Raw genomic sequence first — 27,536 nt, forward strand, 5'->3', positions numbered from 1 at the left:
ACTTATAAACGCCCTTCTCTCATCGCATCACGTATTCGACTGAACACCGTCGGAGACAGCCAACGATAAAGCGGCGAACGGCAACGCACCCCACTCCTCGGCATTAAGGGTGCAAGCGTTGTGATTGGCTCGTCCCTCGGCAGCTGTCGTCATTCTCCGTACCAGGTAGTAAATTTCGTTATTTTATATACATTCCGTTGAAACATACGCGTATATTTTTCACGCAGCAAGGAGAGTCTGCTCTACTGTACCAAAATCGCGTGTTGGGTTTCGAATGACACGTTATCTTTGACCATCAGATGTAACATCTAACGTACCTTTCGATTTTCCTACTGTAGCGAATAAACCACACATTCCGAAGAAGTTTTGTACGTTCAGTCAGTTTTCTTCTAATCGTGTAGTCCATAGAATCATGATATTTAAACAATGCATTTCTTTTCTCATTCTCCAAAACATAAAATAGTCGCTGTTCTCTCTCCTTCCTATACAGTTATTCATTACAATATGTAGCGTTAAGCGTTTCGTAATAAGAATCTTCTCCTTTCTCTAAATTAAATATAACTGTGTCTTCCAATTGCAACAGTTAAAAGATTTTTATCGACATACATTGTCACTCACATATTTTCGCATCAGTTTAGAACAATTTTAAGTTTCTGACATAATAAACAATTGTTAATATTGAAATAATTTAAAAATGAATGAATTGATGGAATACACGTCGAACCCCTTTGATTTTATTACCTTCCATATGCGATTTGGCATTCATGTACAATAGCATTTTTTAATCCATATACGTTTTGCTATTGCGTCCCCTTTTTGTATACATCGGAAACAATTTGTATCGAACAATTTTCTATTAACCCTTTGCGGCCGATGCCACTACAGTAACGGCATTCGCAAGTCGTCGCAAAAGTCGCTGCCGCCAGTCTGGCGGCAAGATGTATGTAATTAAAAAGGACTCTATATATCATAAAATTTGTGTTCAAAATTTAAATTTATTTTCATCAATGCATATATAATGCATAAAATAACAAGCCAACAGAAGAACGTGAGGCCACTAACACACTTAAATTTTGTGAAGTGTTTAGTCGATGAGTTAGTAGGAAATTTCCGGCACCAAACATCATCTACAGCGCAACCTTCAACATCGTTCGTAGACATTAGATTAAATAATCAGCTTCATGTAATTTCAGTTCAGTTCAGGAATCAAAAAAGTCTGTGCAGTATGTTCCGACAGGAAAACTCGAGGAAAAAGACGAGAAACACATATGTACTGTGATATCTGTACTCGGAAGCCAGAACTTCATATCGGTGATTGTTTTGCAAAATACCATACTTTGGAAAATTACAGAAATTAAAAATTTATGTTTTTATGTATTATAAGTACTGTTACGGCGACTTGTCCAAATCAAGTCGCTGCAATGTGAAACTGCCCTGTTGTGAACAACTCCTTAAAGAATAATAGAAGAGAGGGGTTGCCACGGAGGTGTCATCCCACTTCTAAAAGATCTGAATTGTTACTGTATCTAATTGTGTTATAGTTAACATTCTTTATTGTAAATAAAATGCCGCGACGCGAGAGAAATGGTGTAATTCGCAACAGTACTATAAAGATAACAAATCAGTTTCAACAAATTCTGTGTTTTGTAATATCCATATATTTGCTTTATATCGCTAATGGAGAAATAACGCTGAAAAGCTAAATTTGCTCCGACTAGCTGGTACTAGCTGGCACCCCCATCAGAGAAATTTTCCGATCGCAAAAGGTTAAAGTAATACATAATTTCCTAAAATATATCGATAAGCGAGCAATTTTACGTGTAACTTCGAACTCACAGTTGTCCATGTTATGTGTAGCAATATGCATAGAATAGTAGTATTATAGCTTGTGGTTCGCGGTCAAAGTGACTCACTCAGGCCTGCACTAGGTGATACTGAACACCTGGGTGATGTAACACGATGATGTAACAAGATGATTCTGGTCTATGTGCAGTTTATAACACTATATTACAATGATTCTCGATTTCCATGCTCTGATGATACGTTCTATGCTCGAGGTTGGTTTGTTTTCCTTGTATTCCGTCGTCAGTTCGGTTGTTCCGTGATTGGTTAAGAATGGATTTTGCTGTAGGAATGTAGTGTTTTCTAATTGGACGGGGATGTGTTTGAGGAAGTTTAGGTTGAGAAGTAGGAAACTCTCAGGAAGACCTTTTTGGTATTGTTTTCCGATGTGTACTTATATATGTTTCTGCGGAAAATTTGTAACTTAAAGATAAAACTAATTATATAAGATAATTATATACTTCATAATTATTGCAAATTAAGAAAAACTGTTTTATTGTTTATTACAATGGGTTGTAATCTTCTGAACAATATAGTTGATATTTGTAGTAGTATAGTTGATATTCCATTATGTTAACTGTATGTCAGTATACGGCTGCTACCATACGTCTTCGATTATCGAGTTAATTCAATGCTTCCAATTCACATCCTCTTATCGATTCCAGTCGCTAGTATCAAGACTACCACGGTGCACTTTTGCCGCTTGAGGTGTACCAACTTAATAAGTTACGAGGCTAACTAACAATCCTTATACCTTGCAATCTCTTGTAGGTCGTGATGGTGAAACCAACGTCGTCGGCTCGTCCACAATTAACAAAGCTCTTATATCTTCTCAAGAAAACAAATCCTCAGTCATGCACGACTACCATACCTCTGCGACTCGTAGCAATGAAATACTGCATGATGAGAGGCAATGTTTCGCGTTCAAGGGGGTCAATTGGAATTCGCTTGAAGGAGAAAACGAACTATAATAATATTATCTATTATAATTTAATTACAAATATACTAAAATACTGTTTACGTTTAATCTAATAGATTTATGTCGCACGTCTTTTTGAAATAAATTTTCATTATGTTCGTAAAAAGATTAGACTATGTAGCGCGCAACTGTTCTGCTTATCTCTCTTCATGTGGTAATACATGCGAATTATTTGATATTAATATATAATATAGCGTTCGAAGCGTAATCGTCGGTTTTGTCACAAATATCAATACCATTTCGTACGTAATTAATGTATATAACGAAACATTTGTAGCATTGATCATCACATGAACAGAATCAAAGAAAACAGTTGCCCGCAAAATACCCCAATCATTTTACAAACATAATGAAAATTTAATTCAAAATGTCTTGTACATTACATCGCAATACAGTTTCTTCTGATTTATTTATTGCACTAAGCACCAAACAAGTTTTATACGAGATAAGTAGAAAATTTGGATTTCCGTTCTTTGAATTATTTTTTAATTTCAAAAAAATTAATTTGAATTTAACTATAGTATTAGATTCGTGACAACGACAAAGCAGAATATAAACATTTATATTATAATAAAATGTGGAAACATATTTGTTCAAAGAAGAACACAAACAAATGAATACGAATTCCCTACTTTAAGATATGTAATTTTATGTTTACCTGCATGTACCATTACTTAAAAAAAAAAAATATGCGATTCATGAAAATCTTCGTTATTTTGTAAAATAGATTGCACACTGGTAATATCCGTACCGAGTACTTAGACTCAAGATATTTGGGTTGTATTATAAAGACATAATCCTTTGAAACCGACGACGATACTAAAAAATGTTTCAAACGAAATTTGAATGGTTTTAGGGAGACATATGAAGAACAATTTTATTTGTTTAAATGGAATCATATATTTTTTTAGTATACTAGTTGGTCCAGCTAGTCATTCTCTTCATAGATATGCCTTAGTATTTTTATAAAGAGAATGACAAAATTAATCGACTTATATTTATTATTTATACTTATATTTTTTCTCCCGGGTTACAAAGGATCCAATTCCTTTTGCAATCAATGATCCTTATCGATTATCCTACGTACTAACCTTAATACCAATACTTCTCTACCACTCTCACTCATGCTATAGATGCGAGTGTAAAAAGAACCCTGATAATAAAAATACAAATAAAAATAAATAAAAAAGATACAAAGCCCACCTATTATTCTTCTTTGCCTCTCCTCTCTCTCTCTCTTCATATCCTCTCTTAGAACTGTCTTTACTGCCTCTTTTTCTTCAGACCCCTACTGTACTTCACATGTTATTTTCATTATACTCACCGTCTTGTCTCTCGCATTTTCCTTCCTTCTCTCTGTCATCCTCCCTTGTTTGATCTCCGTTTCCGTTGTTTTTCCTCACTCATTCTACTCTATCTTTTCTGTCCGCCATCTTATTCCCTTTCCTATCTTCATTTAACTTCTCCATCCATACCACTCCTCTTCCATCTTCATTTAATATATTCTTTGTCTTTCCTTGTATCCCATCCTCCTCCATACACCTCTCTAAGACGTGCTCCCTTGTCTCTGCCGCCCCTCCATATCTCCAATATATCCTTTCTCCCTCATTATGCCAACATCATCCTTCCCTTGTTTCGTTACCTAATCTGCACATTGCTATCCTGAACCATCTCGTTTTCTTCCCTCTTCTATTCAAATACTCTGATATCCTATCCATTCTTACCTCCCTATACCACTTATTATATTGAGACTTCACCATCTTACTATAGTTTTCCCCTCTTTACATCTTTCTTCCGCTTCATTCTATCTTCTTTCACTCCTCGCCCCGCTTCTCCTTCTCTAAAACCGTTCTGCCCATTCGCTCGCTCAAATACTTCTTTCTCTACCTCTCTTATTTCGATAATTTCGTCCTGTCTACTACCCTTCTTTCTATTTATGCCAGACATAGCCACGCCCAATCGCTCCCCTTGTCTCCTCACAGCTTTTGTCGAAACCTCATGCCTTTTAGCAGCCCATACTTTCCACTTTACCGTTTTTGTTTCCTCCTTTACTGCGTAACCTGGAGTTACCCAGTCCAGTTCTAGTACCTACCTTATGTATCTTTGCCGTAAGGCTTCCATACACTGCCACCGGCCATATTAATCTGTCACATAGCCACATCCTTCCATTGAAATTATTTCTGAAATATCTCTTCCCTACTTCCCAGATTTCTCTCATTACCCCCTATTTCCTTCTCCCCGTTTATACACTCTCTTTTCTTTACTTCACCGCCCAACATTCAGTACCATTGTTTTACCCTTATTTATCTCTAGTTCCTTATCCCTCACGTGGCTCCCGAACCCTCCTATCATTCCTGTAATAAAAAAATATATGATTCCATTTAAAAAAATAAAGTTGACCTTCATATGTCCTCGACGCGTTCACTTAGAAAAATCTTATTAATGTCAAATTACGCGTCCCCCGAAACCATTCAAAATTTTATTATAAAACATTTTTTAATATCAACGATGGTTTCGAAGATATTTGGGTGGATCGATTTAAATGGGTTAATGTTAAATAAAGATAATATTTATATTAAATAATGCTAATTTACTAAGCCATTTAAGTTATTTGTGCTAATCTTTTTAATTGGAGAAAATTGAAAAAGAACGTGTTTGCCTCTTTTATGTAAAATTTTCTGTGAAAGGACCGAGAATGATAAAATGATCAAAGCTGTCCTTGACGGTTTTCCAACATAAATTACACCGATCGATAGGTGACCGAGACAAAGTCCGCCAATTTCAACCCACTAGCAGAGTTCCAGAAGAGTTCTCTTCTCCTTCCTCCTCGGTGGTTTCATAAAATTTTGAGAAAATGGCCTATTTTGAACCTAATTATTACAGATTTTTCAGTTGAATATCGTAGAATATCGAAGAATATTGCCAAAAACAGTGATGTCAATTTTTGTCAGATTTTTTGCCGAGATGGAACAATATTGCACAGAAACTGATCTTTTAACATTTTCTCCGTACGTGATTTTGTCTACGTAATAAGTATATTATGCAATATTAAACAATTTTCATTCAAAGAAGCGAATATTTGACTAAAAACACGAAATTCAAGATATGAAACTATGGTATGCATGTTATACCAAAATCTTTGTACAATTACAACGTCGACGGTTGGAGGAGCGAGCGAGGTACGAATCTTTTGTACGCGATTCCGGACCCGATGAGGCTATGTTTTCTTTTCCAATCTTGCTCTTTCTGATTTCCTTGCTATGTGATTTCCTCATATGTCTTCAAAAGTATTTTTTTAAATATTTTAAATATATTGCTTTGGCAAAAAAGTAATTTCGGTTTGCACCATAGACAGCGTTATGTTTGCATTGTCATTCTTTTGTTAAGGTTATAATTTTGTTGCCTTCAGCTTTGGTAGTTGACACGATTAGGTTACTATAGAAACAAGTGTTCAACTTTTTTATCTGAGCCTATAACAAAAATTTCAATAATGCCTCACGTAAATCGGTTAACCTAGAGTCAAACTACAAGGGCTGAAAGATTTAAAAAAGTGCAGATTTCTTCCAGTTTTTCGACTAAATTGTGATAAAATTGCGATTTTTGCCATCTTTAATATGCTATAACTCATAAAAACGTCAATTGATTTCGATAAAATTTTCACTACGCATATAAGTTACCGAGATCTACGAGGAGCATTTTTTAAATTTCTGTTATAGGCTCGGATAAAAAAGTGAAAAACGGGAGTTTCTTATTTTCTTTGTTATTCCAAGTAATAGCAAAATTTTAAAAAAGCATTTTGGTTATCGTTTGGTAGACTAGTTCCGTTATCATCTAAACAAAATTCAAGTCACTTTTAAAAAAGTTATTGCGTTTTAAATGGTGTACGAACACTTTTGTGGGCCACTACTGTATGTCTCTACCATCGACCTTAACCAAGCGTTCTTTCAAATCCCGTTAAAATTGGACAGTAGGCAAATTACCGCGTTCACGTTCCCAGGTAAGGGACTTTTCCAATTTTCGCATGCCGTACGGGTTATCAGGGGCCCCCGCAACGTTCTAAAGACTCTTAGATCGACCAATCGGGCCCGAAATGGAGTCTCAAGCATTTGCCTGCTTGGACGACATCATTATAATCATCAAAATATTTGATGAACATCTGGAATGATTAGGTCGTGTGATAGAGAAGATCAAATCGGCAGGCCTCGTACTAAACCCGGGCAAATGCGAGTTTTGTAGACAGGAGGTTCGATGCCTGGGCTCCGTGGTCAGCTACGAGGGGTTAAAAGTTTTCTTTTTTATTTAGAGTAGTATTTACAATCAATTTCTTCATAGGATCATTAAATAGTACATTGCGGTATAGTAATTTGTGTGCGATCGTGGTTATGTTTAGAATAGTGAATCTGTTATTTAAGTTTAAAGAGTTATATCTTTTTAATCTACAATTGCTAGTATCGGTGTGATCTAAATCTATAGCTAATGGGTTTTTATGTTGCGATATAACTGTTGTGTGTAGCGTTTACTGTAGTTTAATATTTCCTGTTTGACGATAGTTATTACCAAATCGATATGTATTATGTCGTTGGAGATATACCATGGAGCGCTGGATATGTTGTGAAGAGTTTTTTGTTGGAATCTTCGTTAAATTTCTATGTTCGAGTTACTGGCTTTTCCTATTAGCCAGTACAGCTGCTTCATCTTTATATTGAGCTGAGCACGTTTTGTTTGGGTGTGTTTGTTCCATGTTATTCTTCTGTCTAGAATCATGCCGAGATATTTTACTGATCCCTTTTGTCGAATTATTGTGTTATTTAACTTTACTGGCGAACATAGGGTAAAAGTTATGTGAACCGATTTAGTTTCATTCGTTCGTCCCAGTTTCTAAGCCAGTTAACTATGTAATCAAGGTGTTCTTGCAGGTTGCGAATGTTGCTGTGATTGTTTCTGTGGAATTTGGTATATCTGCAGTATAGATCAGATATAGGATAGGTCCAAGGACTCTTTCCTATGGAACTCCGGAATTAATTAAGCCGTCTGCTGAAATTTTATCTTAAAATCTGCCTTTGAATTTTCTACTGGTGAAGTATAATTGAAATATGGTATAGAGATAGTGTGGGAGTAGTTTTTTTTTAGTTTGAATAGGATACCGATGTGCCAAACTTTATCAAATGCCTCCTTAATGTCTAAGATCATACATACATTCCAGATCTTGTCTTATATAGTCGACTAGTCTATATAACTTGTTGAATTGTCGAATGTTGTCTTCTAAAGCCGAAGTGATGTTTTGGTAGTATTTTTGTTTCGATTAATATTGGTCCTAAACGTCTCAACAACAATTTTTTGAATAACATTTAGAGAATTGGTAAAAGGCTGATACACCGGTATGATGTTATTTCGTGTGGGGACTTACCGGGTTTATTCAATACAATGATATGTGAGATTTTCCACTGTTCAGGGAAGTATCCTAGGGCGCGCCTAGGAGTGGGGAATCGAGCAACAGAGCTCGTACGAGGCACTACGGGAACGAGTTTCATCCGCCTCAAGCCTTTCGTGCCCAGATTTCGAGATCCCTTTTGTCTTGCAAACCGTGGAGCTTGGGCCCATACTAATTCAAGAGGTCGAGGGTGTAAAAAGGGTAACCGCGTTCGCGAGTCGATCTTTCATGAAACCAGAGAGAAAATAAAATAAAAAGAAAAGAAAAGAAAAGAAAAGAAAAGAAAAGAAAAGAAAAGAAAAGAAAAGAAAAGAAAAGAAAAGAAAAGAAAAGAAAAGAAAAGAAAAGAAAAGAAAAGAAAAGAAAAGAAAAGAAAAGAAAAGAAAAGAAAAGAAAAGAAAAGAAAAGAAAAGAAAAGAAAAGAAAAGAAAAGAAAAGAAAAGAAAAGAAAAGAAAAGAAAAGAAAAGAAAAGAAAAGAAAAGAAAAGAAAAGAAAAGAATAGAAAAGAAAAGAAAAGAAAAACCTGCGCCGCATTCGTGAAGAGGGGCTTTCGGGCCCAGGAACTAAAATCGAACTGCCTCGGCCAATGGAGTCATGCCCTCCTATCCATTGAAGCATCGAGGTCGTCGACGCTCCCACACCGACCGGTATGGTTCGGACTGTGGTTTATAAGGCGGGACAATCTCTCAAGATCATTTTTTAGCTGGCTTTGAAGAACCGTTCGGTGCAATTCAAAAACTTGGACTACTATAACGGGTACTGGCAATAGTGGCGGAACTACTGGTCCAGCCAGTGCACAATGTGACTGGATTACCTATGGCAGTGACCGGTATGGTTGGAAGAGCACCAGCCGTTACCTCTGCCCCTGATGTCCCGCAAATAGAAGGGTACTGGCCGAACGGGAGCGCGCAGCCCGATACCATAGCCTGAACCAGTCATTCCGTAAAAATATAAATTCTATAAAAGATAAAGTTGATCAGACCACGGGAAAATGTGTTATATCGGCTTTGTTCATGCAAAAAAATTAAATTTCACTAAAAATGGGAAATATATAGATTTTAGCACGTTATTTGACTACTAAATGTCACTTTAGACTAATATCTATAATTGTAACAGAAAAATTAATTTATTAACAATTCCAATAATTTATTTAATCAAATATTGCAATATTTTTTTATACAATAATTTGAAAAATAATATGGTTTATTAATGCTATCTTTATTTTTTGTACAGTTTAATTGTATGCAACTTTGTAAATATTGATGTTATTTATTATAAGTTTTAACTGAATGTTTTCTTATCTACTGTAGGGTAATACTGTTTATATTCACAGTTACAAGTTGTTTTCCTTTTTCGTCCTTACTGATACAAGTTAAATACTCTTTCATTAACATTATTACTCGCTTAGCTGTGTCATTAACGATTTGTAAATTCCCTTCAATTCTTGTTGCCGCAATACAATTTTCATCTGTTTCTCACAATGCTGGGTCCTCAAACATACAATCTATATTTACATGGAAACTTGAAAAAAATTTCAATGTTTGTGTACAAACAAAATCATCTATGCTAATATTTATGTATTGTTCGATGTCTTTAATATGGATAACCAATTTTTTATAATTCTGTTCCTTTTCTGTGCTGAGTGCTTCAACCATCTTTTTCTTAATTTCTAAAGAAAAATGTGTGGATCGAAAAATGATAATCCCACACTTTCTGGTGATAAATACCATAAGTGGTTGATCAGTTTTTGAAGCGTAGCATTACTGATGGCTTGGTCAATCTGTTTATATTTATATAGATAACTTATTAGTTCTAATTTTAACCGAGGAGCTATCGCAGACACAGTTGTGCGTATCTAAGCAAATATATATACAGGGTGTTTCACAAATATTTTTACAGCCGAAAATGAGGGGTAGCTGAGGTCATTTGAAGTAACTTTTTCCTTTGCGAAAATGCAACCTGCGACTTTGTTTACGAGTTATTAACGAAAAACACTGACCAATGAGAGGTGACGGCGTGAAGTTCGAGAGTCCGCAGCACGAGGCTTTGACAGAAGGTCGGGACGGACTCGAGCCACGTTCGAAGTATTGAACGAATCACGAAGCGAGAACTTTCCGGATTTTTTTATTCCGTAACAGTGATATTTTTAAGAAAAACGCTGTTCACCCTTATTTTAGAACGTCTGAAGAATATTTACTAATTTTTCGGATCCGAAATAATATGTAGTTTAATCGAGACAGCCGTTTTAATTTTCTGGTGTGCATGACACCTCATGTGTACCATACGAAATTTTTATGCAAGGTGTACAGTGAAGATTAACAAAGTTCGTAAATGATATTTTAATTTAAATAATTCCATGTTCGAACAGAATTCAACGAATGATTTGCAAAGCTGATTTAATAATAAATAATCGCGTTAAGGCACGTACAAGATTTGTTTATCTTAAATATTTTCTAAATTTTCCTCACTACTTAAATGAAATTCATCCCTGAATATATAGATTTTTATACATTATATGGCCTTAGCCATCCACTTTGCCTTTAGAATCATTAATTCTATGAGCTCCTTGTAATCATTCCTTGGTTGTGTTTGTTGTAAATTCTGTAGTGTCGTTTTAATCTTTTGGTCGATATCTATTACATTTTGTCATATAAATTCATCTTCTGTACTAGGCTTATAATTATTTTTATCTATGGAACTCCATGAATTTTTTAATTTTTTAAAAAGTGATATATCTGGACCCGTAGACTTCTTCATTTTAATTTCAAATGTAGCACGTAAAATTAATTCATAAATGTGGTGGCGATATGGCAAATACGGTAATTCCTTCTCCAACTTTTGTCCCAATAGAACGCAAGCTCCGTGTATTCTTCCGGTGTTGGTTACGATCCTACCAAAACAATGGGCTTCTATTTCAGTTGAAAAATTCCATTCTTCATAGAAAAGATTGCTAACGCTTGGTCGGAACCAGTACCCGATGGTATGACTGGAATACTCAATAATATTTTAATTTCCCCGCAACTTATAACTATTGGTAATCGTTCTACATTTTTCTGGCTTATATCTGATACAAGTGTAGCGTCCCAATGAATAATTAATCTTGTAGGATTAAGTTTTCCGAATATTTCTTGTAACTATTTATTATTAAATCAGTTATGTCGTGGCCTAAACCTTCTGCCGAAGCCATAACGATTCGAACTGCATAACGTCGCTTACTCTAAAATAATCTAAAGCACCTACTAATTTTGGGGTAATAACCATCTGCTTTCCTCATCTTTTCTTAAGGTTACTCGACCCAGGTATGTCGCAGTCTAATGCCTCGGTGTCCTCATCGTCAGATACCTGAGACTCCGTCAGTCTTAACGGGACTTCCGTCGCTTCATCGACGATGGCATCATTCTAACTGTACTAAATCTATAACGTAAAAATATATTTGCTATAACTAGGAGAGATATATATAAAAACATTAGAAATAATTTCAAAATTAGTCGATAATGCCTGAACTCGTTGCAATCGCACCTCCTCTTGTTTCTTCCGCTCTGATTGTTTTTTTCTTTCTTTGTTAAATTGTGATCACTAGATCCCATCGAACCGGCTCGTTCTTTTTGCCTTTGTTGCCGGAGAAATATCTTATCTTCCAATCATCTAATGAATTTACAAATTCCTGTTCTCGCCTTTTTTGTAGATCATTTCCGTGATTCGCGATTTTGTAGAACGTTCGCCATTTATCATAAAGTTTTTCCACTTTAGTTACATAATCCGATTTTTGTTTTACTGGAATTCTCTCTCGACTTTTCCCAGAAAATTTCTACTTCTTTAATTACTAACATCGAACTGTCCGTTTCTTGACAACTTAACACCAACAATTTGTGATTCATAATGATCCAATAAGAATAATTTAAAATACTCACTGTATTATTTCCGATGCGAACTGTTCGGAGTTTCGGCCTGGACTGAAGCGAGTTTTTTTGTTGAAGAGCATACGAAAGATATAAACGTAAGTATAAACGTAAATATAAACGTAAAATAGTGGAAAGTGTTTAAAGGATCTAACATAAACACTCCGGAGGTCAATTTATTAAGCGAAAGATTCGCAAGTAATCGCAGTAAGCAAAACCGTGCTGACAGTTACTTACATTTCATATTCTAGTACTCTCGTACTCATATATGCTTAGACTTTCGAATAAACTATTTAAACTTGTAAGTAGATATTGTTATCAAATAGCCAAGAAATGATACTTTTATTAAATAATAATAATTTTTTTAGCGATAACGTTGAAATGGAGTTACAGATAGAATTGGAGTAAAATTAAAGAAATTTTAAAACTTCAAGTAGATTATGACACGTCTCTCCTACTCTTAGACTTTCGCTTTTTCAGAAATTATTTTTATATCAAATCGAACAAATCTAAGGAGTCGCATGAAAAAAATTGCGATGGTCGAAAAATAAGGTCCATCCTAGTGAACATTCTCAATCGAACACGCTGCTAGCCCTAAACCGGGAATACACTGGATGTCCCCCATCGAGCAGATAACCCCACGCCTCCATACCTTTTCGACCTGCGAGAGGGTATGCTCCATAATCAAGAAATCCTCAGTCAAAATTGCTGAGGGCCATTCGTGGAGGATTAAACTCCGCCCCGCCCCCACCTGCGCTACTTCCACTACTACTACTTATCCCGTTCACTCCTACTTTAGTCAAAGTCGATGAAGGTCCCAAGGGGCACTAACGCCGTAGTAAGAAAGTGGAGTAAGTAGACTGGATCATTCTGAACCAGCCAACTTCTGCAAAGTATCACCCAGTAATGGATAGGTAGCGAGGGTATGAACACGGATAAGTACTCAGCTGTTAGTTAATCGTGGTTTTTGGACCCACCCAGGTTAGATTAAAACGCAACCTTAAGCCACAATAATATTTTTTTTTTATCTGAACTAATTCACTGCCATTTTGTATAGCTGAGAGAGGGACTAATCTACCAGACAATGACTAAAATGCTTTTTTCTAATATTGATATTACCTCAAGTGACAATATAAATCCAAAACTCATGTTTTTTAACTTTTTATACATATTGTAGATCGTGATTACTTATATGCATGCTGTGAATTTCATTCAAATCGATTACATCGCAATTTTTTGAGAATTTCAATGTTTATCCGGTAGACGTCCTGCACTTGCGTAGTCGAGTGTGGTTAAATTCCATATATACACTGGGCGGCAGCTCCTGCTTCTCCTCAGCGGCCATCTCTTCTCGATCTTTTACAATTTCCTCATATATCTTTAAGGGATTTATCGCGTTGCGTTTTCAAAATTTCTTTCATATCTCTATACTGATCATTGATTCGGCGAACCGCGCGCGCGCGCGTGTAATATACCAGTTCTCCTTGTGACGCTTACAATCCCAATGACGCACACTTCGTCGCAAGACCACTCGTGTTACATAATCATTCACGGATTCTTTTCCTTCCATTTTGAAAAACTTTAAACCATTGCATGCATCGATCCTTTGATCCTGTGCTGCTTACGCATATGTTTTTTAATTTTCGTCCAGAATTCGTAAGCATTGTTTTCTGTAGCAAACTGCAAGGTCTGTTCATCTGATAGATGTAGTCTTATGTATGCTACGGCTTTATGGTTCCTTATTTTCAACTCGGCCTTTAATTATTCCGTTATCATATCTTTCGGTATTGGCTTGTTTATTGCTCGAGACAATTTCTTTAGGGTAAGGATTACCTCCTTTTCATAGCCTGTACAAATTAATTTGAGCCCGTTAATAAAGGCACTGTTAGGTAACGGCGCCCTTTCCATTTTCTATATACAACTGGTCACAACCGCGCTCTACTATCAGATTATTGTCATATTTAAGCACAAATCATTTTGAGTGTTATTACGAGGCTCATAGACGCACGTTTCTTTCCGTAACTCTCTCGCACCCAGAAGGCATTCGCTGCAGGATATTGCCCATTTCTTGACTTATTACCTTCAAAGTATTTATTACTTCTTTAGTCAAAACAAGTGTTGTCAAACTTGGCATTGTCGTTCGTAATGGTCATTAATCTTTTACCATCAGATATTTCTTGCATTATCCAGGTGTCCGACGATGGATGTTTCGACAACTTTTTCCTTTCGTCGCAGTTTTTCTTTTTCCGTTTCCTTCTAATTCATCGTGTTTCTATACGCGCTTTCCGGATCCTTCCTCAATTTTATTAGTTTCTTTAACTGACTAATAAATTCTAATAAGCTTTTGTTCGTCAGGCGGCACTTCGAGATACAACTTTTTTTTGTCTTACATGTTTTGGCCCGGCTTTCGCATTCCCATACAAATAAAAACTAATCGTACATCACTTCTTATTGTTCTTTTACTAAATATTCTGTATACCGCTTGTTCGGAAAATCGTGGTACAACCGGCAAGGGGGTGATTCTACATGCAAAAATAAGTTGAGGAAGAGGAATACCATTTTTTTATTTAAGGCTCCGTTCACAATTATTATCTCCGGCAGTTCTTCATGCCTGTACTATTATAGTTCTCGAACTATATTGTAAATCTTAATTGGATCTGCAAAAATAAATAAATTTAAATAATTGGATAAAATCTATTTCAATTTAAATGCAAACAATGATACTTGCCAATTTTTTAATTCCACTTTTCTTGGATTCCGTGGACGAATTTTTAACAATGTTTGTATCCTCCATATGCGCTGTATTACACTGGCCGATGCAATTGCAAATGTAGTTCGCTCTAAGCGACTTACCTCTGTTGAATTTACTGTCCATTATTTCTGGTTATCTAAGAAGTCCTTATTTCTCGATTGGGAGTGACTTCTGGACACCCTGTATAAAACCTAGGCATTTATTGCAGCTGAATCAAGGACGTTGAAAAATACTTGGGGAGATCATTTACGAGATTTGGACGTTGTGCTATGTTGTGGTATTTTTCAATTGGCAACGATGAATGCCGCGGCGAAATAAACAGTTCGCATCACCGCCATACGTTCACCATACCGCCAAATACCCGTCGAACGCCATTTTCAAATTGTCCCTTCTTCTAGTCAACCGTTCGGTAATCAGCGCCTGATGATGCTTGCCTTTGAGCATCGTTCGTTAACGATCTTCTGCGATACTGTCGCTAAATACAGGTTTTGTTGCATTACACTTTTCTTTGCACCCTTGCACCGTACAAAGAAGCCGTGCTTCGCACATTGTACAAATGTAGTTCGTGTTATCAGTTATGTTGTAAAAATAATTCGAGTGTTTGTAGACGTGTAATTTGTAAATACATACGTTATTGTTACACATTAGACATGACTGTGATATTATTTCCGTTCCTCTTTAATCGCCGGCAAAACTCTATTATGTCCAGTGCAAAACACTCTCTATATTATAGAAAAAGTCGTGCAGCAAATTGAGGAAAGACGAGAACGTTGAATTAAAAAATATGACATTCAATCGATACCCTTCTTCTCTACGTTTGGAAGACTACAAAAAACATAGTAGGGTAGAATGGGGTGATTGCGGTCAACAGGCAATAACAGTCAGCATTGTTATTACGAAATAGTAGTTCCAAAAATTGCCACTATTTTTTGTACCGAATCCTAACATTTTGTATTGACGTGTCGCTGATGTAATATTTTGTTCACGCAACACAAGGTGTAAGTACTAATTGTTAGACTTTTCCTACAGCGTGAATGTATTAAACTATAATTCTGTCGTACAGCTTATATTTGATTTTTATTGATTTCAGTTTTTTATATTCACTTTTAATAAATAATGGATATGCGGATAATGATAGTCACCTTGAAGAATGTTGAACAAAGAGAAGAACAGAAAAAAATATGGAAGAAGAATAAAAAAGATAAAACTAGGTGAAACGACCAAAAGATCTTCTGATAATATCGACGAGATGAGACAATGAAATATGCTACAGATGCACTTCATGCATCTTGATTTTCTCGAAAAATATGTATACAAAGTGAAAAATATATTATAATCAATGTTATTATTTGTATTTTTCACTTATAATTTATTGCTTAAAATCGATACAAAATTACTTTAAATAAATATGTTGCGTCATATTTGAAAGGCATTGCAATTCTTGCTTAAGTGACGGCCATTACCCTATTCTCACCTGCCTCTACCGAACCCGAAATTGCACCAGTTAGGAGAGAATACTGGAACGAGAATAATCTGCAGCGTCTAGTGTCAAAGGCCTGACTCCTTTCGATTAATTGTAATCGAGACTAGAAGCACGTCAACAGAAAACTGTTCGGAGGTGATAGCGACGATACGAGCATTGCATAATTCCTGCACATCCTGGCGCAACGTATTACGTGGGCCGCATTACTCCTCCTTTTCGGGCACAGCTATTAACATCTCGGATCATCCACGGAAGCGGAGATTGCATTCGTATTTTAAAGACACAAAAATTGTTCGTTCTCCTACTGTCCGAATGGCCCGGTACTACTGAATACGAAAGAGTACAGATTCTTGGCTCGAGATAAGGAGCATAACTGAACCAATAACTACAAGTTTTATATAAATCACTATTTATTGTTAAGAAGATTGGAGAATATGAAAAAATAAACATTATAGTAATTTTTATAACAGCCAGAGGTAACACAAAAAAAATTTTCAATAATTAATCTCTCCTCGTTCAGCAATGACAATAAAAATAGGTTGACTCGGTTTTGCACCGGTCCATAAAAGGAATGTTTCCGTGGTATGTTCCAGCAGTGTATTTATATCTAAAATATGGGGTAGCTGAGATCATTCTAAGTAACTTTTTCCTTTGCGAAAATGCAATCTGCGGCTTTGTTTACGAGTTATTAATGAAAAACACCGACCAATGAGACACAATGGCGCGAAACACAACGTGGTCAATCGATCGAGTGCCATGTGCTACCACTGATTTTGACAGCTGAAGGGGGACTCTGTGCCGCGTAAAATCAATGAACAAGTCAAGAAAAATACCAACTTACGATATTTTTTTACCACGTGGCAGTGGTAATCTTAAGAAAAAAGCTGTTCATCCTTATTTCACAGAATGTCTGAAAAATATTTACTAATTTTTCAAGACCCTAAGCACGCTGTTGAAAGTGTAAAAAATTGGCTCAGTACTAAAAAAATTCTCTGTTCTGGATTGGCCTGCGCGGAGCCCGGACTTCGATCCCATAGAAAATCTAACAGGTTTACTAAAAAGACGACTTCGGGATTCATATGAGTCTCAACTAACTTCAATCACAGATTTGTATAATAGAATTCAAGAACAGTGCGAATAAATATATCCGGATTATTGCAAAAATTAGTAGAATGTATGCCAAAACGAATTAGTGCAGTTTTGCAAGCAAAAGGATTGTGGACGAAATATCAAAAATAAAGGATATATTACATATTGTCAAGTATTGAACGTGGTGCAAAACCGATTCAATTTATTGTTGTTGTCATTCCTAAATAACAAGACATTAATTATTGCAAAAATTTCTTATGTTACTCCTAACAGTGATGAAAATAACTGTAATGTTTATTTTTCGTTATTCTTGTATATTCCTAGCAATAAATAATGATTCATGTAAAGCTTGTGGTTGTTGGTTCAGTTATGCTCCTTTACTATAAGTAGTTTTTGTATTCGTTTTTGTATTCGTCAGGCAAAAAAAAACTACCCCGGATAGTGTTCAGCCTGATATGCATTAGACTTCATTGTTTCATTGACTAGAACGCACCTCATACCTCCAGATAATAGATCGTTGATCAATTGTGAATGCATTCTAAAACTATAAAAGTTTTTATCGAAATTAGTTCATCCATCGTTGAAATCTTGGCTATCATATACGTCGACTATGTGTGTGAAATACACTCACCGCGTAAAGTATGTGGAGAGCATTTCAAATGAAATAACTTTTCCAAAATTGGTCCAAATGACTTGAATTTTTTTAGATGTCAGAGGGACTAGTCTACTAGACAATGGCTGTGTAATACCTTTTTTTAATTTTGCTATTACTTGGAATAATAACAAAAAATGAAAAAACTGGCGTCTTTAACTTTTTTATCTGAGCCTATAACGAAAATTTAAATAATGTATTTTATAGATCTCGGTAACTTGTTTGCAAACTGAAAGCTTCATCGAAATCAGTTAACGCAGAGTCAAGCCGCGAGTGTTGAAAGATTTTAAAAAACTGCAGATTTCTAACGGGTATTGGTTAAAAGTGTCAAAAATGGAGACAAAACTATAATTTCCGTGATATTTAATTGTTTATAGCTCATATATCAAAATCAAAACGTATTTTATAAATTTTCGTTAAAAGCTGAGAGAGAAAACCTTGACATTCCAAGTAATAACAAAGTTAAAGAAAGGTATTACGGCCATTGTGTCGTAGATTAGTCCCTCTATCATTTAAAAAAATTCGAGTCATTTAGATTAATTTTAAAAAAGTTATTCTGTCTGAAAAGCTATCAATATACAACCCGCGGCGAGTAACACCTTAAAGGTGAGTAACAATGACAGCTTTATTCTTGAATTAATAAGAAGTTCTCTGAACCATGAATAGTGTCTTAGCATTAACCCTATTTCTATCGAAGGTATAAATAACACCTTTCAAAATAATCTCTATTTAACAGTATTTTTACCAAAGGAGTTAAAGGACATCTTATAATAATTATTTTTCGAGGTTTTCTATGTGATCACTTCTTGACTTTCGCAACAGTCATCACTAGATTGCCGATTTTTGTGCAAAATAAATATTGTCTAAGCTAATTACAAGAACTTTAAGCCTAACAAAAATGTTTCCCTCTTTTCACCATTTTAATAAGTTGCACACATTAGAAAAACATTCTTCAATTCATCTAATGTCTTCACTGTTTTCTATTTAACCTAGTTATTTTCGTCAAAAATGCATAAAATCCGCAGTTTAGACATCACGAAATTAATTCGATAAATTATATAGTACAAAATATCGTTTAAAATAGTGTTGAACATGATTTTCATGTTAGATCAGCTGATAGAATTGTCTCTTAAGAAAATTCGTGCATGTAGTTGAACACTTCGTATACTGTCTTTGCGATCCTCTTTTGTGCACCGCAAAAATTAAGTGACATATCAATTTGGAAAAATGATAAAACTTTCCAAAAGTTTTGTTTCACAAAGTGAATAATAGTAGGAAGAATGTATAGCTAACAGATTTACTTTACAATTTAATACGATCTATAGCGGATAAAATGCGATAAGCATTTGGCTATGTGTCTGCAGGAGTTAGCTTAAACTTAAGACTGTTGTTCCATACTTTTGGAGATAGTGTTTAATATATTGTTTTGGTGAAGAAGTCGACGCAAGCAGGGTTGTAGGTATCTGTTTGCAGAGGGAGGCGGCTGCAGAAGTAGCCTAGATTTATAATCAGGCGGAGCTGCAACAGTTCAAAATGAGGAACCTAAGCATCGTTTCGCGATAGGATTTCTATTCATGCTTGCGATCATTTGGGTAGCCAAAAGGGTGAGTTGATATCGATCATTCCGTATTCGCGAATTGCGCGAGGAAGTGACTCCGTTTCTATTCGTAGAAAAAAATTACCTTAGAAGAGGCCAAGAATACTGCTATGCATCTCAAGAAGCCCTGTCAGAAGAAGACAAATGTAACCGAAGGTATAATTAACTGAAGTAAATCGGATATTCGTCTGTATAACTCATTCTTACTCCGTTGAAACACCGCGACATTATTTTCATCGATTTTATCGTGCAGAACTATTGGACGGACTACAGAAAGGCGAGTTCCCGAGGAACGAGAGATTGATGTGTTTCATGAAGTGCATACTAACCTCGACGAAGACCGTGAGTAATATTTTCTGTATGTATATTGATGACACGAAGTTTCTTTTTCAACTGTCAAGATTTAAGATTCATGATTAATTTATTAACTCCTTGCACTACGATTTCTTTCACAGCTACAATTATTAGCATTTCTTCGTTCCTAATAGTATCTTTTAGAACGAGACAATTTTAATTTTAGATTAAAATGATGTAGATCGAGGAAAAGAATTCTACATTTATGCTTAATAGTTTGCTCCATGACAAAGTATTAATTTATGTAAATATTTACTTGTTTAATTATGACTCGACTGTGAACTATTATGCAAAGTATAAATAACGTGCACGAATCGCAACATACAGAAACCTGCGTTAATTAGCCGCAAATAATGCAACAGTATTTTGAACTTCATACAGTGATTTTGCTGTTTTGCTATTGATCTACTTACTTTAGTCATAATTTCATGAATCCATAATCTAGTTTCTGCCTTAAATAACAGCATGCGTGAAATTAATTTCTGATTCTTCGCCAGGTAAACTATGTAGTCGAGCTTAATTCTAATAGCACACACATTACATTTATTTTTTACTTATAGAAGAAGTTTCAAAAACAGGTTGAAATACTAATCTAGAAAATAAAAAATATCTTTTATTAACGATTTACACTGGATCAGGCGCTGCCTTATCAATAATAGTCGGTTATAGTGATCAAGTCAACATGTCATTAAATATAAAAATTGTAGCTTTAATATAAGAGGGTGCTCAAAATTTTTTAGTGATAGCGTTCAGTTTTTATCTTTAAGTAATTAATACAATTTAATAGTTGTATAAATTGCACTTTTGTATAAATTGCAGGACAAGTTGCAAAATTCTATGCGTATCATAATTGATACAAAATTACTTATTTTCTTTTAGATGAGACACAACGATGTGTTGTACGATTGGATCCTTAGAAATGCTCATCTAATGTTAGAAGAGAAATATCTTCCGCGAATCGAACACGTAGTCGAGGTTTGTCGAGAAGGAAGTATGAAATAGTCTGCGATTTGTTGGTTTACGGGTTAAGAGGTATCATGCGCTTCGGTTGCAGAGAGGTAGGACGGATTTTAACAATTATTTCGGTAAAAATTCATTTCTAATCGAGAAATCATTAAGTATACCTTAATGTCTGTACTTTAGTCAATATATTCTACAGATTTTGTAAAAGCATTAATAAAATGAACCACTTAGTAACGAATTCCGAAAGATAAGTGTGCCAAACATCGCCAATGGTAATTATAATATTCTTAATGATTTTAAAAATCGACAACCTTGAATACTCCGAAAAAAATTACCTGCAAAAAATCTTTGTTTTGCATCGTATTCGTCTCTTGATTCTAGTCAATTTAGGTGGAAACGTTTAAATGGAAGACCCTGTATGTACAGTGCGTAAAACAAGTATTCGCACACCTTTTAAAAAGGAATAACGTTATAATTGGGTCAAGCAATTAAAAAATTATTTCAAAAAATTGCAATTTGTTGGCATGATAAAAGAAACTGCTGGTCCTTAAACTATTTTATCTAAGCCCATGACCAAAATTTAAGAAATTGATTGTGTAGATCTCGGTAACTTATTTGCATGCTGAATCGAAATTGATTAAAGCAGAGTCGAGTTACAAGCATTGAAAGATTTTAAAAACTACAGAATTCTGACAGTTATTGGTCGAAAATGTCAAAAATCGGGACAAAACTATTACGATTTTTAATTTCAATGAAATTTTCAATATGCAAATAGGTTACCGAAATCTACAAAATGTGCTTTTTAAATTTTCGTTATGGGCACACATGAAAAAGTAAGACAAACAGCATATTCTATTTATTTTATCAGGCCAACAAATTGCTATTTTTGAAAATATTTTTTTAGTTATTGTCTAGTAAACTAATCCCTCTAATATCCATAAAAAAATTTAGGTCGCTTAGCCCAATTACAAAAAAGTTATTCCGTTTTAAGAATGATGTGCAAATACTTCTTTTAGCCGCTGTATATCGAAGTTGACTCAATTCCCAGCAACAAGATGTTCCGATTTTTGTTGCAGTGCCTGCTACGTTGAATAGTTGCAAGATCAAAGTTTGGGACCTGGATTCCGAGGTACATTCGAATTAAAATAAGCTATAGAATCGTGTTGACGAAAAATTGACAATATAGGGGTGCATTTTTAACTAGATAAAGTTTTCCACGTATTGTTAACAAACCGAGAAATGGATGAAATAATCATTACATTACTACTCAGAGTTGGACAATATTTTATTCGGATGATGAATGAGAGATAGAGACCAGCGAATACAACTTCATTTAACAAATAAAAATTTATCTAGATAACAATTTATCCGAATTTGATTCAAAATTCATTTGGATAAGTTGTTATTCGAATAATAATTTATTTGTACAGGAATTAATTCGAAAAATGATCAAGTTGTACAAAAATTATTGTGTGTTGATTAAGTTCTTTCTTGTTAATTTTTACAATTAACTTTTTTTCAACTGCTGCATCGGAAAATTTGTTACTTTCAGGTAGAGTGATTATTGATGCATTAAATAATTTTTCTTCGGATGCAAATTATATCCATTACTATTCGAATAATTTTACAATCTCTACTCGAGTCATTTATTCGAATATAAAATAAAGAAATATCCGAATAGATAGAATAATTTGTTTAGAGTAATGTTATTCGAATAATTGTTATTAAAAATTGTTATTAGTTATTAATAACTGTTATTCGAATAAGATATTTGACTGAAAAGAATTCGTTCGAATAATTATTTTAGATACATATTTAATCGAAACAATTCGCATAATACCCAATTCTGTTGCTTAGCGGATTTGGTACTAAATATGCAACGTATCTGAGATATAGTTTGTTTTATCTTCGGCAGAGACGTTTTGAAGGAATCGTTTGTTTATTTTCAACTTTACAGCAAATTCTCTCTAATTGTTCTTCAGCTTATAAATAAAAATGTATAATTTGGAAAGAGGAGGTACATTTATTCGACATTGCATCTCGTATTTATAATTGTTGACAATCGGCAATTGTGAAAATGAGTCACGAGGCTCGAATAACCATGTTTCCTCTTTCTAAATTGTCCACTTTTGTTTACAAGCTGAAAGTAAATTAGAGAGAATTCACTGCACTTCCATCACCACGACAGTCAACCGTGACCATCAATAATTTAGTCGTTTACACGATGTTTCTTCCGTTTATGTTAAAATACATTATTTTGTGTAATTCGTTACTGCAATTCAATAATCGAACTTTTGCAACGGGTCAAAATGACTTGTATCTGATTTTGACTGTTACAGTGACCGAAATTATAAATTAAAACATTCTATATAAAATCATAATCTAATTATATTTATTAATCATATAAAACAAGTGTGACATTTTTTTATAAACTTTTATTCATTCAAGCATATAGTATAATAAAGCTCGTACGAATTTCGAATAAATTAATTCTAATCATTCTTATGAAACAATATATGTTAGTCCTATCTAGGCTCAGTAGTTCTAGCATTAATTCAGTATTTTATTTTTACTTACTTTACGAACTTTACTTTGTCGCAACTGTTCCTCGATTCCTAACGATTTCTGATTATTACGAATTTGCAGTACTACCTAGAAAGCAAGGTGGAGGGTACGTCAGTCGGTTATTGTTAATAACATTATTGTTACAGACACCATTGAGAAGCAGCCTGACGATTTTACTTGCATTTAATTGTAAATTCCCATTAAATGTTTCCCTATCTACCAATACAAGATCAACCAATTCAATCCCGGATCAACCAATACAAGATCGGAATCGTAATTGTTCCTCTTTGGAATACAATAATCTTCTCAAAAACGAATTATTTGAGAAAAGAAATGATTTTACTTTTTTGTTACAGACACTTGTACAGGCAAAATAAACAGTCGTTAAAAAATTCATATAAAAGACAATTAAAATAATTTGAAGCTGACTAAACAAAGATTTAAAAAAATTCATTTTTATTTGTAATAACGTCTGATCGATTGTAAGAATGTATATTCTCAATTATAGATTATTCGATTCTAATAAAAATGGTGCCATTATATCGTAGTATCATGTAATATTATTTCATTGTTCTTCACAAAAAAATGCATTACAAATTCAATATGTAATTGGTAGTGTAATTATTCCCAATAACTATTCTTTGTGTAGTTCTTCTTAAATATATAATATATAATATATTAACGAAAAATATAAAAATACCTATTCATTGTCTTTTATAAAGACAATGGCAGCTGATGTTAGAGTCCCTTACTACGAATTAAATGATAACTTATGAGCTCTTCTCTGCGACATTTGAAAATTTGTTTTAAATATGGAGTTCACGGTACTGTAATTAGTTCGTGAACGATTATTAAACTGTGTCGTTTATATCAATTTGGCCTACGCATTTCATCTAATTTTGCATAAAATTATTATGTTTTAAAAGATGTCCGAATATTAATGCGAGTCACTGTATTGTAAAATAAGATCGTGGGATAGCCAATTACCGTACCTTTTATTTATTTTCAAGCATAATTAACGTTATATTTATGGAATAAAACGTAGCAAACTTTTTATTTAAATTCAGTTAAACAATTATTTGTTAAAAAATTAAACATGTGAAATACAATTCTTAAAATATCACAAAAATTATTTCCATTTTTTAATACTGAATTCGCGAAATTTTCTGCCAAGTTTACGAAAATGCTTAAGAAACTACTGAAGGAACGAAGAAGATCAATATTCAGTGAAATAAATCGTTCTAGACAAGATATCACAATGTTAATTGTATTGGTGAAACGTAAGAAGATTACGAAAAAGAAAAACAGTGACTGTTTGTTTGAATTTTCGTTTTTAACGTCTGTTTTTCGTAATTCATTTACTGTGTACCGTAATCGAATCTATTTTTCGCTCGAAACTCTAATCATCTGTTATATTTTTAAAGAGAAGAAATGTGCGTATGAAGTTTTATAATAACAGTCATCTCTAATGAGAATGTTAAATTATTATTGTTTAAAATGTTAAATTATTATTGTTGAAGCTCAGTATTCTGGAAGGGAGTACAGTAATTGAAATTCAATATTCAAGGAAGACCACAATAACTGTGGCATAGCAACTGTACTTTGTAGATGGTGGGCACACAGTAACAGTAACGCTCTGGCTCCAGAACGTTTGTTTCTCTTTTTCCTAATATTCAAAGAAAATTTGATATTTGTTTTATGGAAAAATTTATATCGATAAAAGAATCTTTGAAATTTACCTTTAGGTTCTTAAGAAATGTCAATTAAATTGCTGAAGTTGTCTCAGTAGCGAAAACACGTGAACTCCACGAATAAGGTACAATAATTGGTGCATCTAGTCCAGGACTCGGAATGAGGATCGGGCCCAGGCCATACAAGAGAATCACAAGGGCTAGGCCTCTTCCTACACCTGAATGCCACACACAGCCATATAAAGCAACAGGCACACGCGCCTAAGATGTTTCGTGCCGAAAGTGGTGACCACGGGGAACGAAACGAGCGACGGGAGTCCGGAGGCTTAGCTTTCGCGATCTGACTTGCGTGCTAGTTAATTCCAAGTCCTGATCTAGCCTATAACAAGTACACTTCGCAGTTATGACTTAACTGGACTGCTTCAACTACTTCCTGTACTATAACTATAGATTATAGCCTACTTTCCCACCTAAAATACCATAACTTTTTCACGAATAATTTTTTTGTAACGTTACAAATATGAGAATAACTATGAGTGACAAGTGGATTATTTACGAAACGTCTTTTTCTAATCAACTTCAACGAAAACAAAGATATTAACACATGGCATGCTTCACAAAATTTAGTGTTAATTCATTGTTATGCCGACATGTTAATTATTAATTAATAGAAATCTTTGTTAATCTATCGCTTAAGATAAAATCTGATATCCAATGTTTCATACAAAAAATTATTCTTTATTCAGGTAGAATAAAAATCTGTAAATAAAAATATAAGTTTCCATTTAAAGAAACAAAGTAATCTGCCAAAAATCCTTCAAAGCGATCAACGAAAAGAAAACAAATTCCCCTTAAAATCGAGTAACGTTTGTATTGAGTATTCTTCCCGAAAACATACGCTATAAAGATTATTTTGATTTAATTGGTTCTTCTAGACAATGGTGCACGGTGATCTTAATAAGGATAAAAAGAAAATATTCGAAGTTATCACCCTGCGCTGGTAAAATCGGACTAGCAGGTATGTATAAAATATAAACCAAATTATTTCAGATATACACTAACTCAAGAAAGAATTTAAGCGCACTGTAAAACAGGATAACTTTTTTTAACCCTTGAGGATGAATGTCAATATACAGTAAGTATACAGTAGTAACGATATGAGGACAGTAGGGGAAACCCATGACGGTTGTAACACTTTGACTTTAGAACACGATTACACATAAACTATCTAAGATTATTCAGTTACAGTGGTTTTGTTGTAGGAATATCCATGTTATTAATCAAATATGGGAAGCGAACAAAATGTTACAACCTAGTCCCGAATCACCTTCCAACTCGAGGATGTGCCCCCTCTTTACCCTATGAAACCGGGCCAGAAGATTCATTTATACCTGACAACGTCAAAACCTCCTCAAAGGAAGGAACCTTCCACTTCATTTTTCTGTCGGATCCTCCGTCCTCGAAATAAATACGAGCGTGGTCCTAGAAGTACCCGACCTAACAAAGAAAACACAAGATATTGGGGGAACAAATATCTTTATTTTTCAACATAATCTCCTTTTAGCTGGTTACACTTTTCCCAGCGGTGTTGAATAGCTTCGATACCCTGTTTATAGTGAGAACCATCGAGCTCCTCAAAATAGCCATTTAGCGCAGACTCCACCTCTTCATTACACTGTCAGTCACGATTTTTGATTTCCTATAGCCACTATGAAATTTTTGTAGAGCTTCAGTCCCCGATCAAGGCTCCGAAAACCGAATTGCTCCATCACCCACAGTTTTTGAAAAAAAACGAGCTTTTGTAAGAACCTCAAATTTGTTATAAAGTTCTAATCGGTGTTAAAAGATAGAGGAAAGTTTTTCGAATATAGTGACATGCAATTTATTCATTGTTTTTGGTCCTGAATAGCAATAAATTAATGTCAAATGTTAAAAAATTGTAGACGTGCGCAGTTTCTGCGCAATATTTTTCTTTCTACCCATTTCTGAAGAAGAAAGGGCCCGGTAAAAGTGTCGGAACGATGTACATTTCGTGTTGATCGAGAAAATGTTCGTCGGCAAAACATGTACACGATATTTTGCCGCCATGTCCTTCGCTGCTCGCTTCTCTCTGTCCGACAGGGCCGAAGCTATGCGTAATCAACAACAATGGAGGGATCCAATGGTAAATAGTATCTGAATTTTTTTACTACTTCAATGTTCTGTTTTTCTTACATATTGCTGTGGATAATAATCACC

The 27,536-nt window shown here is 34.5% G+C and overlaps 1 protein-coding gene across 5 annotated transcripts; it reads left to right on the forward strand.

Annotated features, from left to right (window-relative positions):
• The first annotated feature begins 33 nt into the window (after positions 1-33).
• LOC143260533 (general odorant-binding protein 72-like) lies at positions 34-24,154 on the forward strand. 5 transcript variants are annotated; one of them, XR_013034804.1, is made up of 7 exons: positions 5,821-15,902; positions 15,995-19,732; positions 19,800-19,881; positions 19,979-20,067; positions 20,959-21,137; positions 22,119-22,171; positions 23,754-24,154. XR_013034804.1 is itself a non-coding variant. In XM_076526282.1 (6 exons), the coding sequence occupies exons 2-5, from the start codon at positions 19,703-19,705 to the stop codon at positions 22,131-22,133; spliced, it is 216 nt and encodes a 71-aa protein (XP_076382397.1). In that variant the 5' UTR covers positions 5,821-15,902; positions 15,995-19,702; the 3' UTR covers positions 22,134-22,171; positions 23,754-24,154. The 5 variants fall into 5 exon arrangements, 4 of the variants coding, with proteins under 4 accessions (XP_076382395.1, XP_076382397.1, XP_076382394.1 ...); XM_076526282.1 differs by lacking the exon at positions 20,959-21,137; XM_076526279.1 differs by lacking the exons at positions 22,119-22,171; positions 23,754-24,154 and having other exon boundaries at positions 5,821-15,389; positions 15,638-15,902; positions 20,959-21,280.
• Positions 24,155-27,536: the final 3,382 nt, after the last annotated feature.

This window comes from Megalopta genalis, chromosome 14 (genome assembly GCF_051020955.1).
Source record: "Megalopta genalis isolate 19385.01 chromosome 14, iyMegGena1_principal, whole genome shotgun sequence".
In the NCBI taxonomy this organism is placed as follows: domain Eukaryota; kingdom Metazoa; phylum Arthropoda; class Insecta; order Hymenoptera; family Halictidae; genus Megalopta; species Megalopta genalis.